The 17,720-nt window shown below is 51.2% G+C and overlaps 1 protein-coding gene across 6 annotated transcripts in view; it reads left to right on the top strand.

Annotated features, from left to right (window-relative positions):
• Positions 1-17,516, top strand: part of pals2b (protein associated with LIN7 2, MAGUK p55 family member b) — a 36,905-nt gene extending 19,389 nt beyond the window's left edge. For 3 of the 6 annotated variants that reach the window (XM_015358086.2, XM_015358085.2, XM_006636049.3), the window contains 11 exons: positions 8,308-8,426; positions 10,146-10,298; positions 11,003-11,158; positions 11,505-11,732; positions 13,414-13,545; positions 14,333-14,429; positions 14,565-14,633; positions 14,876-15,037; positions 15,280-15,482; positions 15,838-15,966; positions 16,400-17,516. In XM_015358086.2, the coding sequence (XP_015213572.1) occupies positions 8,310-8,426; positions 10,146-10,298; positions 11,003-11,158; positions 11,505-11,732; positions 13,414-13,545; positions 14,333-14,429; positions 14,565-14,633; positions 14,876-15,037; positions 15,280-15,482; positions 15,838-15,966; positions 16,400-16,576 (1,623 nt within the window). In that variant the 5' untranslated portion in view covers positions 8,308-8,309 and the 3' untranslated portion in view covers positions 16,577-17,516. Of the gene's footprint in view, positions 1-1,351; positions 1,945-2,130; positions 3,552-8,307; positions 8,427-10,145; positions 10,299-11,002; positions 11,159-11,504; positions 11,733-13,413; positions 13,546-14,332; positions 14,430-14,564; positions 14,634-14,875; positions 15,038-15,279; positions 15,483-15,837; positions 15,967-16,399 lie in introns of those variants that run through there. The other 3 variants (XM_069194716.1, XM_015358084.2, XM_069194717.1) reach the window with 3 other exon arrangements.
• Positions 17,517-17,720: the final 204 nt, after the last annotated feature.

Raw genomic sequence — 17,720 nt, 5'->3', positions numbered from 1 at the left:
TTTAAGATTGGACAAACCACTGCAGATGACATTTAATATAAAAAATGCAGTGCAGCACAGGGACTAGAATTTAATCTCAGGGATGTTATGATTGTACAGTGCTCTAATAGGACACATATACAATATTACATGCATCGCAGCATGATGTTGCTGCACGGCTGAACCCGATACCCTGGCTTCTTTCAAGAAACAGCTGGATGGGAGCCTAGGATCAGTTACAGGTAGCGATCAGCAGCCAGACCAGCCAGATAGGCTGAATGTCTCCCTCTCGTTTTGTAGCCTTCGTGTGAGATTTGAGAAGGAGGCTGTCGTTTCCTTCACCTGCGTGAACGACTGTGCATTTTAAATGAGCCTGGGAGACGGCTCTCCTCCCTCTGCATTGACTTGGGCTCCCTGCTGACATGCACGGGTTCAGAGCGCAGTGGGGCTTGTGACCTGGGGATCTCCAGCACCCAGTCTCTGGCCGCCTCCCAGCCCTGAAGGTCTCCTTTTCGCCATGCTGGGAGTGACGGTCTGGACACAAGGGGAAGGGGGGGGAGAGCTGCTGATCCGCGGAGCAGTGTAGGACGTGAGGTCAGTGCCGTTTCCGGACCTGCAGCTTCCTCAGCTGGAGCTCCTGTCTGCACAGAATGATTTCGCAGAGCTTCAGGTCTGGAGCAGGAGGCAGCTGCTGGGCATCATGCAAGCCTTGCGGCCTTGGCAAGGTGTCCTGAAAGATGCCTTCGGAAACTAGAAAAAGGAGACCAGTTTGCTCAAAAATAGATTTTGAAGAAATTGTCTTTCTAAGTCTTCCGAGTTAATTTGTTGATTTATACACTGCACATCGTTACTTCGTTAGAACTTCAGATTTTATCACTTGTCGTGAAATAATTTAAGATTGTGGTCAGGGAATCAAGCCACAGGCCGGTCCGAACTGTAGCTGGAGCTCGGTGGTGCCCATCTGTTGTAAATGCAGTTTTATTGGCCTTTTGCTTTTATAATAGACTCTTTGTATGTAAGATCATCATGTATTATTTTAATGATCTGGTGAGCAACATTCTTAGTGTTTTATAGTTCAGACCTGGTAGATTTCACATAACATAGTTCATACAAAACTTAGCAAGGTTAACAATTTCTTACACGGTTCAGTGACAGCTACGGAGAGCGCAGTTAATATTCTAAGATATGATGATGAGATATGATGTCCAACATGAACCTGGATCTCTCAGAGGGGTGTAATGTGAGTGGACATGCTACTTACAGCGTTTACATACAGTACCAGCAATGTTTACCTCGACATTGGTGAACTGTGTAATAAACCAGAACAAAATCTTTAATTGTTTCTAGATTTGGGATTTGGGATGTTGAAATTTGGGCAGGCGATGAGTCTAATGAGAAATTAACTATAAATAATATCCACACATTCTTGTGAATCCTGACACGAGGAAGAGCACAGGAGCAGTTCATCTCCTCGATCAGAACTGTAGCGCTTGTCGCGGGCTCTGAAAGCGGAGTGGTGCTGTATTTCTAAGCAGCTGCAGCAGCACTTACATAAGATTATTGCTTCTGCAGCTGAGGGGGACAGTGGAGAGCCCTTGAAAACAAGGGATTGTGGGATTAGAGGTTCCAGCTGGTATTAGAGGGCAGAGCTCGCCCGAGCCGCACAGCCTTGATTCGGTCGCTGCCCTGAGGACCCGGAGCCCACACAGAGCGGTGGGCACGTCACCTGTGTCATCACTCCCTCCCGGAGCGGGCTGGCATTCCCCTGGGCGATCGCACCGGAGGACTCCCACCAGCAGTTAGTCACATTGATCTGCGGAGACGAAGCTGTCGGAGGGAAGAGTGCAGGATCTGCTCTGTTCCTCGCGATGGTGTTCTCGGCTGCAGAAGGATATACAGACAGTTTAGATTCCTCTCCTGAAAGAGACAGCTCTTCTTCAGGGGGTGAAGCTAATTCTTCTGTAGGTGAGCTGGTTGTTGGTTTTACTCTAAATCGCAGGGGTACTGGTCCTGAAGAAGCAGTTACTACTCGATTAAATAGCAGCTGGGTTCAGTCTGGACTTCTGGAGAAGTTGTTTCCTTACTGTGAGGTACTGTACTGTTATTATGCTAAGTCTCTCGAGTGCTAAATGTCAGTATAACCAGGGGTTTCGGTGGGGGCTGTCATATAAATTGATTGTCAGGAACAGTATTCCAGCCTGTGCCAGTTCAGGTTTTATTTCTGGATTCTCGCGTTTGCAGTGTTAAAAGAGCCGGCAGCCGTCCTGAGAGGGAGTCCCCACGTGCACAGCAGGATGCAGCAGTGGCGGGAGAGATACGAGGCGCGTCGCCTGGCTCTTGAGAGGCAGGATTGATGTTATTCGGGAGCTGCGGAGAAGGAGCCGGTTCCTGCTCTGTACTCCCATCTCATCCCTCCGCACGAGGAAGTGAAGTGTCACTATCGCAAGCGTGCATGTTGATTCACTTCAGCTTGCACCATGAGAGAGGGTCTTAATAAAATCCCTGCGGTACCTGATTACTTCTGTTGTGACACAGTAGTAAGCTCCATAATCTCCACAGTTTCCTCACTGGAGACAGGCTTTGCACTGGCCTGTGAGCATTTTCCTCCAGTCCCAGTCTTATATTTGCAGATTTATCTGTCCTTGTGAACAGCTCAAATTAATGAATGGGTGAATGGGTGTGTTGTGCAGCGTTTTAGAAACCCATGAATATGTAGGAATGTTTTAGTGTTCGTGCTCTTCGATGCAGCGATGCTGCAGTGTCGTGCCTTCACTCTGGTCAGATGAGTGTTCAGTCCGTGTTGCTGTGAAGCATGGAGACGGTGTCAGTGCCGTGGATGGGATCACCTGAGCTGGGTTAGACACACAGGTAGAGCCAGCTCTGCGGCGTGCTGCTCTCCTGTGTCGGGTGCTGTCCAGAGGTCCGGCAGAGCAGACCTCGGATTCTGCCCGGGGCTCTTGTGCTGCTGGGCTCTCTCCTGAGCGCCGCTTGTCCACCAGCGTGGCCCCCTGTCCCCCTGTTGCTCCCTGTCCGTGGCGCCATGCTCGTGAGCGCTCGGGCGAGGGGGCTGCATGCCGCATGTCGGCTCTAGAAACATGCAGACACCTTCGTCTTCAGAGGGGAGGGAATCTCCAGTAACCCTTCGTAAACCTTTCTAAAAGAAAACCACTTCATGCGGCTGTCGTTGGCGTTTGGACTCCCAGCTGTTTGTTGCTGTCGGGCAGTGAGACTGGTAGCGCGCTAAGCCTGCGCTGATGAAGCTCTGAAATGTCTGAAGAAGGTCCTCATTCCTTTGCGTTCCTCTTTTTTTTTACATACAGCGTTTACTTTTGAAAGCATCTGGGACAATGCTGGAGTTCTTGCTGAAATATGCGTCGCTTGTCAAATGTTTCTTGCAGTATAGTCTTGGCTCTGTTACGTATGGGCATAGATTTTATTAATTAGTTTTCTTAAATAATGTGCCTTTTCATTCTCCTATTCCTCAGGGACAGCAATAAACCTTTGTTTAATCCCATCTGAGGGCTTATTGTGCAGTTTCAGATGGATGTTTCAGCGCTGGCAGTGCTGGCTGGGTGAGCTCCTATTCTCTGTTTCCCTGCAGCCTTAAAGGACTGCTCTGACGCGGGGGTCTGTGAATGAGAGCACGAAGGGGCTGGGGGCTTTAAAACACTTCGGCCCTCAGCGGCGTGGCAGCCAGAGGGGCCTCGGGGCCCCCCGCCCCCCCGCCGAGCCGCTGCTTTGTGTTTTTGCGCGGTGGGCACGTTGGCGGCCCCGGCTCGGAGGCTGACCGCTCTGCTGCGCTCGCCGACTCCGCTGTTGAGACGACACCGCAGCCCTCTGGCTTGAGCCCAGCGAGGTCCCGAGGCCCGTCAGTACCGGGATGGGAGACCTTAAGGAAAACCCGGTGTTGGCGGAGCACAGTTTCCAGACCGGTGTCCCATGGTATGGTCACCAGAGACACTGTGCTGTAGTAGGGGTTAAACCAAGATCTTGACAAGTCGCTCGTTAAAGATGTTCGTTAGAGCAGGGGTGTGCGTCCCCAGTTTCCTGGCTTAATTACTCTGGGCTGTGTGGTCTGGCCCTCCTAACTGAAGGATTGAAGTGAAACACTTTCTCCCATGTGTGCCTGGGGCCGCAGCTCGGTAGTGGGTGAGTGGGTCCCCTCCTGTGTGCGAGTAAAGTACAGGAGCCCGGGAAACGCGAGCGCTTGGTGCACACCTGACGGAACTCATACAGGCTGTACATCCCCGTCAGAGGCATTCAAAACTTTCCTTTGCAATTTACAGGTCATCTGAATGTAAAAGTCAAAAAGACGTGCCTTCCTGTTGTAGTGAAAGTAATTTGCGCTCTGTCCAGGTTCCCCTCGGAGGCGTTCGGGTTGGTCTGGGCTGCTCTGCAAAGCGGCGCCATCGCAGAACTAGGAGTGGCTGCTGTGCTCATTCAGTGAGGAAGGAAAAGCCTTCAAATAAGGCTGATTCTCCTGATGAAGTGACTTAATTTGAAATAAAAGGGAATGAGAGGAGAGCTTCAGTGATGAAGAGAGCCTGGGCACATCTACGAGCTGAGCACTGTTTGTCTGCTTTAAACCTGTAATAGGGTAATGGTGGTAAAAGCCACACACTTCCACATCGTGATCTATTGAACGCAGCAAAGCTCAGCTTTTGTGTGGGTTCACAGCTGTAATTAAATTATGCATGTTTGAAAACAGACTGTTAGTGGGTTTGAAATGCTTTCTCTGCTGGATTCCACCATAGACAAGTACTAGCTGTGTGAATAGGCTTCTCAGCACGTTCAGGCTTTCAAACACAGCAGCCTGTTTGCTTGACAGAAACGATCTGATGGAGGCTTTTGAAAACGTGGAGAAAGTGAAGAGAGCTGAGGGGAATATCACTGCTCACACTGGGAATATTCAGACCTGAAAACCAGGATTCACTTACTAGCTTCAGTTATGCACCACTCGAGAGTTAAAATTCTTCATGTACCATTTCGTTATGTAAAATAACTGAGGGATGTAGTGTCATGCGACTGATGTAAAAGCAGAATTATCATTTTTTGCCCAGGAGAGAGAGCAGCAATTAGATACAAAGTTATGAGTTTTATTATTCAAACATCTTCCAGAGATCCTGCACGGAGAGTGAAGTATAAATGCAATTTTACCATAGTAGTTTCATATAAAGAGTAGTTGATTATAGCCTGTGTTGATAGTGGAGCTGTAGTGGCCCGAGTTGTTACGCCCGGGCTGCTGCAGCTGAGGCCTTAAAATGAGGAACTATTTCATCCCGTACTCAATCAAATTAATTGTGTAATTAAATGAGTTCGCAATAAATGAGTAATGGTTCATGGGCAAGTGCGATCTGTGCATTGTGTAGAAGAGTGCAGGGGTGATGTGTAACTGTGGGGGAGTAGATTTACAGATCTGGATGCAGTTGTGTGGACTCCTGTGGGAGTGCTGTGAAATGAATCTGTATGGGTAGATGTCTGTTATGTAATGTACAGTAATGTATACTTGTACTGTTGGTGTGCCTTGTAAGTTTCAGTGTGTGTAAAACATAGCTGATTTGCTGTGAGACACGTGTCTGAGAAATCGCGTCTGGTGTTCTAGTGTTGCAGCTTCAAACGCTGTAGCCAGGAAGGTGGTGTGGTGCCTGGAGTGAAGGAGCTGAGCCAGCCACAGGACTGGCAGCTCCTACCCACTGTCATCTTGGCATAAATGCATCTGTTTGTAGCACATTTTCTTCCCGCACAAATGTCAGCATAAATACATTTAAACTTGGAATAACCGATTTTCTTTCTTTACCAGCCTGGGAGGAAAGTGTGCTCTTCATTGAGAAATGTGTGCTTGTTGGGGAAACCAACGCGTTTTCTCGCTGCCTGTCTCCAAACGCCCACAGCACCGCGTTGTGGCTCTGACCGCTGATGGTCTCGGGGTCACCGGACGCTGTTGTGGCTCTGACCGCTGATGGTCTCGGGGTCACCGGACGCTGTTGTGGCTCTGACCGCTGATGGTCTCGGGGTCACAGCTAGTGTGATTTGGTCAGCCATACCATTGGGTTTGCAGTCTCGTTTAGCTAGCGATATAATCCCCATGTGAATTGTTCTCCCCTGGGCTGCCCACCTAGTTCTGGTGTGAATGCACGACGGTTTTGTCTGTGAGCAGTGTGATTGAGTTATTTTTACGCCGACGTGTGTATGGGACCTGTTTTGAGCACGCGACTCCCGCGCAGCACCGGCTGGAAAGGGAGTCCCGGCCTTTTAATAGCTGTGCACTGTGAAAGGCCTACAGGGTCACATGTGGGGACAAGGCCCATACAGTATTTAAAAAAACAGCACCTTCATTTTCAGATCAGAGCAGGTTCTTCCTGGTTTGGAGCGGGGCTGCTGCAGGCCGGGCTGGTGCTCTGCTCTGCTGCTGGGGCACCTTCAGTTTCCTCGCAGATAGAATTACAGAAACCATAGCAACAGGCAGACACACTACCTGTGTTGTTGCTTTAGCACTGTGGACATTTTTCCTAAATGTGCATTAGATTTATACATATTTTATCTGGCTGTGCAATTTGTAAGATTTGGGATTTGTGAGCATGTCTGAGAGATTGGGGATTATCTCTCAAGATTAATGTTAATGTCATCTCTTCTTACATCGGTCAATAACACCACCTTCTCTGTTCAGAAAGCGATGGATGAAACACGTGCGCTGTTTTAGTTTCACACCGCAGTTCTGTCAGATATGCAAGCTCTCAGAAATTTTAATTGGTTCAATTCATAACTGCCAGTTACGGATCTGTTCTTTAGACTGCACGACAAAATTACATTTTCAGTATGCACACTTCAATTACAACCCTTTGTCGTAAAACAGTGTGAAATTAATAACTAGGATGTGGAGTCTAAAACTGTATTATCGAACTAATAAGAGACAATAGTAAGGGTTTGGATCTATCTGTGATCCAAAAAGGTTTATTTGCTTTTTAAAGATGTGCTGAAGGAGAAATGTCTGGTAACGCGATATGCAAAAGCCACCTGAAATCACAAAGGTGAGCTCTGTCTTTTGGCCCAGGTTAATTCTGAATCCTTAGCAGTTTGCAGTTGGTTTTGTGAAGGATAGATTCTAAGAGTTTCCGGCTTTTAGGTATGTTTTCTGGTGAATCCTTTCTCTATCCCTTTTGCAAGCTTGTCTCTCTCCAAGAAGAAAACTTTTAGTTTAGACAGATTTAAAGTGCTTAAAAACTGCTCACATTTGACTTCCCTTTGAAGCTCCTGCTTCCTCACCACATCAGCACCTCGCTGGGCCTGTTGTATCTGTTCCTCCCTCTCCCTCCCTCGGGACTGCGGCTGCTCTCCTGCCATTCAGGATGGTCACTGCGGAGCGCTGAGCCGTTTTCCGAAACACAATCCGTTACCTGCTCTCCCTGCCGTCTGTGTGATTCCCTCCCCGAAGGATGGGAGTGTGCTGGGAACGGAGATCGGAGTGGGAATGGGTATAGAAAGTGGTCTGTCCTGCGTCTCTTTGACACGAGCAGAGCAGATTCAGATACTTCTGATGTGATGTTCTTTACGGGGAAAGTCATGTTTTTAAAAGTCACTGGTAAATGCTGACACTACTGCTTTATTAGTGCTAATGATTAGAAACTTTGAGCTTATTGCTCCTCAAATTAAACTGAACTGAGAAGAGGTCACTGTGTCATCTTCTGCGTGGCAATCAGACTGTCCCAAAATGCCTTTCAATAGGTCGGTGCTTCCTTCTGCATGTCTAACATGAACTGTAGCTGCACATGAATAATACTGTATCAGTAGCCATGTAAAGGCGTAGTCTTAGTGCAATGCATGAGTATCATTAGAGGCTGAGGAAGAAAAAAACGATGCCCAGAGTAAACTCTCTCTGTCATGGGCAGGGATGACCGTGCTGCTGCTGGTATGCTCTGGCCTTGCTTACATAGCATTTGCATCATAGATTGTATATATCTTCTGGGATATATTTGATGTTCTGCTTTCAAAATTGTTCAACTGACATTTTCGGGAGTCGCTTTTGAGTTTGAGTTCTGTGCTCTTCTTGTGCAAGATCTTCCCAGGATCCACGATGGCTGCAAACTTTAAAACTGTGCAGTGGCATCGCTGCCTGTACTCGTGTGGGCCTCGTGGGTCCAGGTGTGCCACTTTCCTTTGGCCTGCTGGACTCCCAGATGTCCGTGTAATACTGGGAGGTGGCGTTTCTTTCATTTTTCTGAAAGTTACTGATCTAAAACGTGTGCTTTGCATGATATACCCACATCCTCCTTGGCTTGTTTCGTCTCCTCGTCTCTCCCAGGGCTGTAAATGTGGTTTTCTCTCCGACAGCAATGCAGCAGGTTCTGGATAACCTGAATGAGCTGCCGACCTGCACCGGAGCGAAGGACATCGACCTCATCTTCCTGCGCGGGATCATGGAGAGCCCCATCGTCAGGTCTCTGGCCAAGGTACGCCGACCTGCAGGGGGTGCAGCAACACTGCCGCCCAGAACGCTCCGGGTTCCCACCTGTGAGAAGGAGCATGTGCATTTTTTTACAGGTGTTTGTTTGTGGGATTCTGATGCTTTGTTGGAAACGTAATATCAAGCATCATAAATATCCGTTTTAGTGAGTCCCACTTAGCATGATTGGGCAGGGGGTATAGTGAGTTCTGTTCACGCTGTGCATGTTTGACCTGGGGCAGTGGCAGAGCAGCAGTCGGGGAATCGCTGACACTCACTCTTGCTGTTTTCTGTTGCTGTCAATGGGCTCGTAACTTGTCATTGAGTCTCTGTGTCTCTGTGTGTAACCGCCCCCCGTGATCGGGCTGTGCCAGCCACAGCCGGGCAGTACTCTTCACTGTGGGGCGCAAGTCCAAGGTGCAGTCTGTTGCTGCTGATCGCCTAGTTTAGCAGGGTCGTTTATTGTGACTGTCACAGTCGCTCCGGAGCTTTGCGATCTCCACAGAGACACAGGATGGGGTTGAGGTCAGATGTCTCCTGCACTCCAGATCCCTGTCTGGATGATTTAAATATGCCCCACATTTCCATTGTCCTCAGCTCCCGGTCAGTTTATTTTGCCTATAAAAATGAATAACTTGGACAGGTCGTTTGTGAGAGCATCAGTCAGGGAATCACGGACATCGATGCCAGAGTTCATCTCCCAAAGAGCCAGGTGTAAATTGTGCAGCACTCAAATACAGAATCTCAATCACATTCACAATGGGTGCACTGCAAAGCTTTTAATGAAAACAACTGATTTTTTTTTTTTATTTAATAGAAATTTTGAGTTGTTGTAGTTGAATATTTATTCTGTGAATGTATGTCACTCATCATCCTTGGGAAATGTATAAAAAATGTTAATTTTATGTATCTAATCTATGAAGATCTTGTATCAAACAATCATCTGACAGCCTAATAACCTCAGAATATCAACGTGCAGCTGTATTGGTGTACACAATGAGAACTTTCTCTCTCTAACAAATGAAACGCTCCTGCAGTATATGACCACTTATGGGTTTTTTTTTACACAAAAACAACAATTCAGGCCAACAAAGACATGTTGTGTTCTAGTGCTGTATCGCTGTTTGCGCCGTGGCTCCTGTTCCCTCTGAATGAAGTGCGTTGTGAAACACAGCCCTGACAGAGCTCTGGATCAGCAGAGCACCGCAGGGCCTGACCGCTGACCGCAGGGCCAGACCACTAACCCCAGGGCCTGACCTCAGTGCCAAGCCGCTGACCGCAGGGCCTGACTGCGTTCTGAGCTGATCGGTGTAAGAGGAACTGTGTCCAGGCAGTCCTGGCGGCACTAGTTTGACTGGCTTCTTCGTCATGACGAGGTGACGGGTTGCAGCGCCACCTACTGTCTGATCCAGGTGTGGTTCGTGGGTGTGCACTTCTCTTTGGCAGCACACTGGAGGTTCACAGTGTGACGCAAGCCTCCGAAAGAAATTCACCAACCACAACTCATAGCATGATGGCGGCCAGAAAAAACGTTATCTGCTAATTTTAGCCTTCAAAAACTTAAATGTATTTCCTCCCATATTCCACACCGGCTTGCGCAGAGCAGTGTTGTCGCGTCAGAGGGATGAAGGAGATGAGGAGGCTGTGTTCCTGAGCACCGTGGTGCGACCGCGCCTCTCTGGCGCCCCCAGCAGGCTGGCCTTTACAGTGCTGCGTCTCTCCGCAGGCTCACGAACGGCTGGAGGAGGTCAAGCTGGAGGCCGTCCGCGACAACAACGTGGAGCTGGTGAGCGAGATCCTGGAGGACATCAGCCCGCTGGCGAGCAGAGACGACAGCGCCGCCGAGCTGTCGCGCATCCTCAAGGAGCCACACTTCCAGGTGAGCCACCTGCGAGCCCTCGTCACGCCCGCGGTCCTGCTGGGTGTCCGTCACGGTGCTCGTCGGCCCTTCCGCCACCTGGGGCTGGCTGTTGCGCTTTCCTACGCCTTCGGAAACTGAGAGAAACGCTGATGTGTTGGTTATTTAAAGTACAAGAAAGAGAGCTGAAAGGGAGCCGTGAGGCTCCTGCGGTGGGGATCTCTCTCTCTCTCTCTCTCCTCCGAGTCTCGGCGCTGAGGGAGGAGTGCCGAGCTCTCCAGACAGAAGAGCTGTGAGCTCTGTGCTGTGAAAGCCATGGGCGTGATGTTGCTAGTCTTCCTCTGGTTAAATAACAGGCTGATGCTTAATCCCCCTGCAGTACTTAGCACAACAGATTACTGAGGCGGTGCCATATGCTTGCGCAGTCTAGTATCGATTTTCACATTAGACTTACAGCGCTCACAGGGCATTCAGAGGGGAAAGGACTTATCAGAAGTAGAGAAATCTATAGTAGGAATTAGTTCTCTTCTTCTCAAAAAAGGCACCTGAATCGTGGGTGAGGTGACGGATCTTGTCTCTGTCTCGTACGGCAAACACTGGCGTTTCTTCAGGACAAGCAGAAAGAAATGGGCAGGGCAGGGCAGAGCAGAGGGGCTGCGCTGTGGGCCGGGCGGTCGGCCCGCTCGCTCTCCCCTCTGAGCTCTGAGCACGCGTCTCTGTCGCAGTCCCTGCTCGAGGCTCACGACAAGGTGGCGTCGAAGAGCTACGAGCCGCCGCCGGGGGGATCGGAAGCGAACCACGGCGTGCCCGCCGCGCCCCAGGCGGTACAGGCCGACGCCGTGCGCATGATCGGCATCCGCAAGAAGGCAGGGGAGCCCTTGGTAAGTGTGTCCGCTTCGCACCCCCTGTTCCCCTGCGCCACTTTTCCTTGTGTCAGCCCGCTGATATGTCCCTTGCACAGCATGTCTGAGGAAAAAAGCAGTAGTTTTTAAATTCACTGAGCTGCAGAAGTCTTGTTTTCGAAGGGAAGGCTCTCTTAAAGGGACCAGAAATAAGGTGCTTAGGAAAGAAAGCGGGGAGGAGGGAGAGCAGATGGCACGTTTATTGTACAGGGCACATTGTCGGCTCCTCAGCGGTTACTGCCCCGCGCTGTTTAAAGCGGAAGGAAGTAAAAAAGCCTTAAAAAGACCGGAGGCTGTGATCGCTGCCCCTCTCCGTGCCGCGCAGGGCGTGACCTTCCGAGTGGAGAACAGCGACCTGGTCATCGCCCGCATTCTGCACGGGGGCATGATCGACCGCCAGGGCCTCCTGCACGTGGGGGACATCATCAAGGAGGTCAACGGCAAGGACGTGGGCAGCAACCCCAAGGAGCTGCAGGACATGCTGAAGAGCTGCTGTGGGGGGATCACTCTGAAGATCCTCCCCAGCTACAGGGACGCCGCTCTTCCTCAGCAGGTAACCCCCCAGTCCCTCGGCCCCTCCACCCCAGCCATCACTGGGGCACGTGCTGGAGGGTTAGGGTTAGGGTTAGCCCCTCTGGAGCTCCGCAGACAGGCTCCAGGCTCCAGGGGGCTCGGACGAAGCAGTAGCACAGCTCTCCCCAGCGCCCCAAGCAACTGAAACAGTCTCTCCAGTCTCCGCTGAAGGTGGCCGAGAGGGGTCTTTCGGAGTTATGAGGGAATTAGTAATGCGAATTAACATGGGGGGTGGAAGCAGGAGCCCTAGTCGGTGAGAGAAGCGAAGGCTCTTGGGAGGAGCGGTTGTTGTGGACGTGCTTATTGAACTGGTACAGAGTCAGAGATGCTGGGGTTCCCAGTATGTAGAGGAGCGCGGTCAGCCTGGGTGGGGTGAGTGACCCGTTTGTGTGCGAGAGGAAAAAGACTCCTGTTTAGCGAATGCTGTTTGGAAACGACGCTGGCTCGTCTCCCGAGAGAAGGCGCCTCGTTTCTTTCTAGGCGGCTGTGACTGCGGCTCACCGGTGCTGTCTGGTTCGCTGCTTGGTTATGTAATCGTTCCCAGTAGTAAGCAGATCCACGTGTCTGTAAGTGTCTTAACGAACTATGTCCTAATGATCTCTAAATTTGGGTTTAGAATCCATCATGCCTGTAACTCTACACAGAGCCAGACTATTAATAGCACTGAGTACTATACTCGAACTGCAAGTGTTTTCTTAAGACGGACGTCCAGAGTCCAGTGCTGTCAGTGTCCTCCCAGAGGGGACCTGTGGCAGTCCGTGCCAATGAACCGAACTGCAGTTCTCTGTCCTCCGAGAGGAGAACTGTGTCCATTTCGCTGCCCGCCTTCTCCGCTTGTCAAGACCAGCGCTTGTGTCTTGTGTCTCCGTACAGCCCTGCTGAGGCGAAGCTCAGTTTATGAGGATGTTCTCTCTGTGGTAGAGCCTGCTTTCCAGAAGGATCACACTGTACCCCACGTTCACACTGTACCCTACAACCACACGGGCTCACTGAGAACAGTGTGTAATACGTCACTGGGCCGGTGGTCTCCCCTTATAGTAAATTATTTTAAGTCTAGTAGCAGCAGAGGTCTCAAGCCTTAGCAGTATCTCTTACGCAGGGAAGCTTGAGTGAGATATGGTGTCAGCCCGTCACCAGCCTGTTCAGTGAGACAGTGGCAGAGCCTTATTCAGACTCCTACAGGAGCTGACACTGTTCCCCAGGGGCAGCTCAAGGCTGCTGCACATGTCAGGCAAGCGGGGGCCGGTGTAAACACCAGGGGTAACTGCACTGTAGCTGGTGTGGAGAGGCTGTTTAAATACTGTCAGCCTTCCTGCCTACTGCTGGCACCTTCTGACAGCTTGTGACAGCGTGGCCTGTATTCACACCTCCCCTGCAGGTGTAAGGGTTAACACTCTTACAGCGCAATTTCAGTTTCTGAAATTGTTTGCTAAGAAATCAAACAATTTGCTACAATATCTGCTGTTAGGCAAACAAAGTCTCACCCCTCTATTAAAAGGTCTTCACCAGGCTTGGTTGTTCTCCCTCACAGTTTTCAGCTGTCGAGCAAATTTGTGAAACTTTAATGACGTACATCTCTCGCACTGAGCTTTTGGGAAACTCTTTACAGCTCTGCTTTGTCCGGTTTGAAAACCCTGGTCTGTGTGCGTTGCATCCCTCAGGTGTACGTGAAGCCTCACTTCGACTACAATCCAGCCAGCGACACCCTGATTCCCTGTAAAGAGGCGGGCCTGTCCTTCTCCCGAGGAGACGTCCTGCAGATCGTGAACCGTGAGGACCCCAACTGGTGGCAGGTGGGAGTGCGCTCACCGCTGTGCTCAGGGAGCAGTGGGCTCTTGCAGGGGGCAGAGCAGCTGTGCTGAAAACCGTCCAGCTGGGTCTCTGCACATATTCTCGCAGTTGCATTCATATTGTGCATTTCATTTAATTTTCTTTTATCATTTCTGTAAAGCTAAAAATAAAGCATGCTGGCTGTGCAAGCTTAAAAACACGCTTTAAACCAGTTTTAAAGTTTATCACGTGAGAAAAGTTACAAACACGCCCATTTGGTAATTAGTCGTTAATTTATCTGAAGATCTCATACAGCTGGGTAGCTTGTTCCAGACTTCCTACAACTCCTTGTGTAAAGAAGTGACACTTCCCAAAAGTCACAGAGAACAAATATGGAGGTCGACCATCCTGCTGGATATATTGAGGGTGGGGCGGTAGTGGCCGGCATTGTCGCCTCACAGTGCTGGAGTCCTGGGTTCCATTCCTGGGGTGCGGTCCGTGTGGAGTTTGTATGCTCTCCCCATTTTTGCATTTTCTCCGGGTGCTCCAGTTTCCTCCCACAGTCCAAAGACATGCTGGTGGGCTTCTGGGAAGATTGGTCCAGGTGTGGGTGTGTCCGTGTGCTGTGAGATAAACCGGCGCCCCGCCCTGGGCGTACCCCACCTCGCTCCTCTACCGCCTGCACGTGTCGGCTCCAGCTCCCCCAGGAGCGGTCATGATGTTGAGTGTTGGTGCCGATATTCCCCCGGAACGGCGTGGCTGTCTCAGTCCGCACCAGCAGCGGGTGACTGGACCCTTTGTTCCCCACAGGCTTGCCATGTTGTCGGGGGCTCCACGGGGCTCATCCCCAGCCAGTTCCTGGAGGAGAAGAGGAAAGCGTTCGTGAGGAGAGACTGGGAGGGCTCAGGTGTGTACTTCGTCCACCAGAAACTCGGCGGAGCAGCGCTGGGTGAGCCAGGCGGGGGAGCCTGAATTGTGTGAGGCGCACCGTGTGCGCCACCTAGGGGTGGTTTTGATCCGTCTTTTCTCCGATTCTCCCAAGGAGTCCTGTGCGGCACAATAAGCGGGAAGAAGAAAAAGAAGATGATGTATCTTACAGCGCGAAACGCAGGTGTGGAGAGAGGTGCCCGGCCGGGGGGGGTTTTGCCTGAATGGTGGGACATGTCGTTTCAGTGGAAGCAAACAGGGACTGAAGGGAAAAAGTCCAGCGACCTCTCTGTCCCTGGTCATTGGAGAGCTGGTCAGCCGGGCGGGCAGGGGGGAGTGGGCCGTGCTGGGGGTGTCCTCTGTCGAGGGGTCTGCAGGCCGCTGTGACTGCAGGCGGCCCCGTCCTGTTTGTGCTCGCGCCTGCAGAGTTCGATCGGCACGAGCTGCAGGTCTACGAAGAGGTGGCCCGAGTGCCCCCCTTCCAGAGGAAGACCCTGGTGCTGATCGGGGCCCAGGGCGTGGGGCGCAGGAGCCTGAAGAACCGGCTGATGGTGCTGAACCCTACGAGATTCGGAACAACAGTCCCATGTGAGTCTTCTTGGGGCGATCCTCCTGTCGGCTCATGCGCCGTCTGCGGAGCCTCAGCCGTTAAAGCCTTGCTCTCGTGTCTCCCTCAAACTGCAGGATTGTTTTTTTTTAGTAACGCTGTTTGGAGTTAACAGTCTCACCCTGGTCAAAACGAGCAGTGCAGCCGGAGAGCGTGCATGTCTCAGGCTGGCCTGCTCCGCAGGGTCGTGTGGTTCGTGTTAATTGCGGATCTCGTGCCACAGTCACGTCCCGGCGGCCGCGGGAGGACGAGAAGGACGGCCAGTCCTACCGGTTCGTGTCGCGGACGGAGATGGAGCTGGACGTCAAGGCCAGCCGGTACCTGGAGCACGGCGAGTACGAGGGCAACCTGTACGGCACCAAGATCGACTCCATCCTCGAGGTGGTGCAGACCGGCCGCACCTGCATCCTCGACGTCAACCCACAGGTCAGGGGGCCGGGAGCTCGGGGCGCGTGGGGGCCGAGGGCTGGGGGTGTGAGGGGCCACCCTTACACACGGGTGCTAAAAAGAATAGGCACCGGCTCATTGTTCTAAAGAGTATTTACACTATATATTAACATGTGACATTTAATATGTGTGTGTGCTGTATGTAAAGTGTCTTCAGTGTGTGTGTGTAAAGAGTTTGAGTGAGTGAGTGAGAGACTGTGAGAGTGAATAAATTGGGGGCGGATTGGTCCAGACTCGCCAGGCTGTGTGCAGGGTGGCCCCAGGAGCCCAGGTGCTGTGGTCCCTGAGTGGGTTTGTGTGTAAAGAGAGGTCAAGGCCTTGTCTCTGCCTGCAGGCTCTGAAGGTCCTGAAGACCCCGGAGTTCATGCCCTACGTGGTGTTCATTGCGGCGCCCGAGCTCGACACACTGCGGGCCATGCACAAGGCCGTGGTGGACGCCGGGATCACCACCAAGCTGCTGACGGTGAGGCCCTGCTCCCCTCCTGCTCTCCTCCTGCCCCTCCTTCTCTCCTCCTTCTCTCCTCCTGCTCCCCTCCTGCTCCCCTCCTGCCCCTCCTTCTCTCCTCCCCCTCCTGCTCCCCTCCTGCTCCTCCTTCTCTCCTCCTGCTCTCCTCCTGCTCTCCCCTCTGCCCCTCCTGCTCTCCCCTCTGCCCCTCCTGCTCCTCACAGTGGTTAGCGAGGCTGCCTGGTGCCAGGAGCCCAGGCTGAGGGCAGGCAGTGGGCTGTCTTGAGGGCCGGGCATGGTGACCCCGGGCCCTGTTTGCTGGCGTCTCACCCGGACTGTGAGAGAGAGGACCGGCAGACTGTGACAGAGAGGACTAGCACAGCCCGGCTCTTCTCCGCAGACTGGATACACGGCGCAGGTCTTCTCACGCTCGGCGCTTGGCTTCCCACAGGACACGGACTTGAAGAAGACGGTGGACGAGAGCGGGCGGATCCAGAGAGCCTACAGCCACTACTTCGACCTGACCATCGTCAATGACAACCTGGACAAAGCCTTCGAGCAGCTGCAGGCGGCGGTGGACCGGCTGTGCACGGAGCCGCAGTGGGTCCCGGTCAGCTGGGTCTACTGAAGCTCCTGCGCACACCCAAAGGGAAAGCGGACTTATTTATTTTAATTTTTCTAACTTTTTACAGAGTATCTTTCTAATCATATCAAGTTGAAGTAAAAAAAAAAAAAGAAAAAATGGAGAAAAAAAAATGCGCCGAACCGGCTGGAGAGCTTTTGTACCGCGGCGGGGCTCAGGTGAGCCCGTCCCTTTGTCTCACCAACAGATAAACACAGACGATACTTGAAATGATTTTAATTTTCTATTTATTGCAAAGTCCAAGGTGGTCGGATGCAATAGCTTTAACCAAGACAGGACACTACTCTGCGTTAAGAATGATTACAGATGTGTTCCCCGAAGGGGGGCGATGTCACGGCGTGCAGGGCTACCTGCTCCGTGTGAATGATATGAAGGCAGGTTTCCAGTTGTATTCATCTCTCATGTTTATACCAGGATTTCCCTAATTCAGTAATTCCACTGTGTTCCAGAGCTGCTTTCTAACCCAGAACCGTTGCTTCTGAATTTTGTGAAAACCAAGGCAGTACTGGAGTTTTAGATTGACTTTCAAGGAAAGAATCTTCTGTTACATTAAAACCCTCTGTGTCTGTTTGTTTTTTGGTTGTAGTTTTAGGCGCAAGCTTGTTTCTTTTCAGTGTTCTACTTTAGATTGTAATGTTTGTGACAGTCTAGTTGAATTGTTTTGCTTTTGTTGTTGTAAAAAAGGAATGATGTTCTTCATGGAACAAGGAATTGTTTTAAATGTCTGTCTCCAATGCAGTTACTGTTATAATTTCTAGAGAGCTGTTATTTTTCATGTGTACTTTTTTTTCTGTGTCCTGTGCGTTAGTGTGGTGTCATTTCTTTCGTTCATGTCCTGGTTGGACAGGACTGGAGACAGAGGTGTTCTACAGGAGGAAAATGTTTGGGAGCACTTGTAAACCCAATAAATTAAAGATTTTGCTTACTTTTGCCGATTAGCCTACCGTAAAGCATAATTAACAAAGCGTTCTGCAGTGACAAATTCCTTGCACGCACCTGGCATCCAGAAGTGAACACTGAAGTTTCAGGACAGAAAATTCCCCTGGTCTTTGATCATTGGCAGCGGGATGAATGGCACATGTGGGCGGGCGAGCGACCTTCAGCACCTCCACAGGCACGCATGCGGTCA

Source organism: Lepisosteus oculatus, chromosome 10, assembly GCF_040954835.1.
Source record: "Lepisosteus oculatus isolate fLepOcu1 chromosome 10, fLepOcu1.hap2, whole genome shotgun sequence".
Lineage (NCBI taxonomy): Eukaryota > Metazoa > Chordata > Actinopteri > Semionotiformes > Lepisosteidae > Lepisosteus > Lepisosteus oculatus.
Note: the sequence above shows the minus strand (reverse complement) of the source record. Positions and strands in the feature narration are given on the sequence as shown.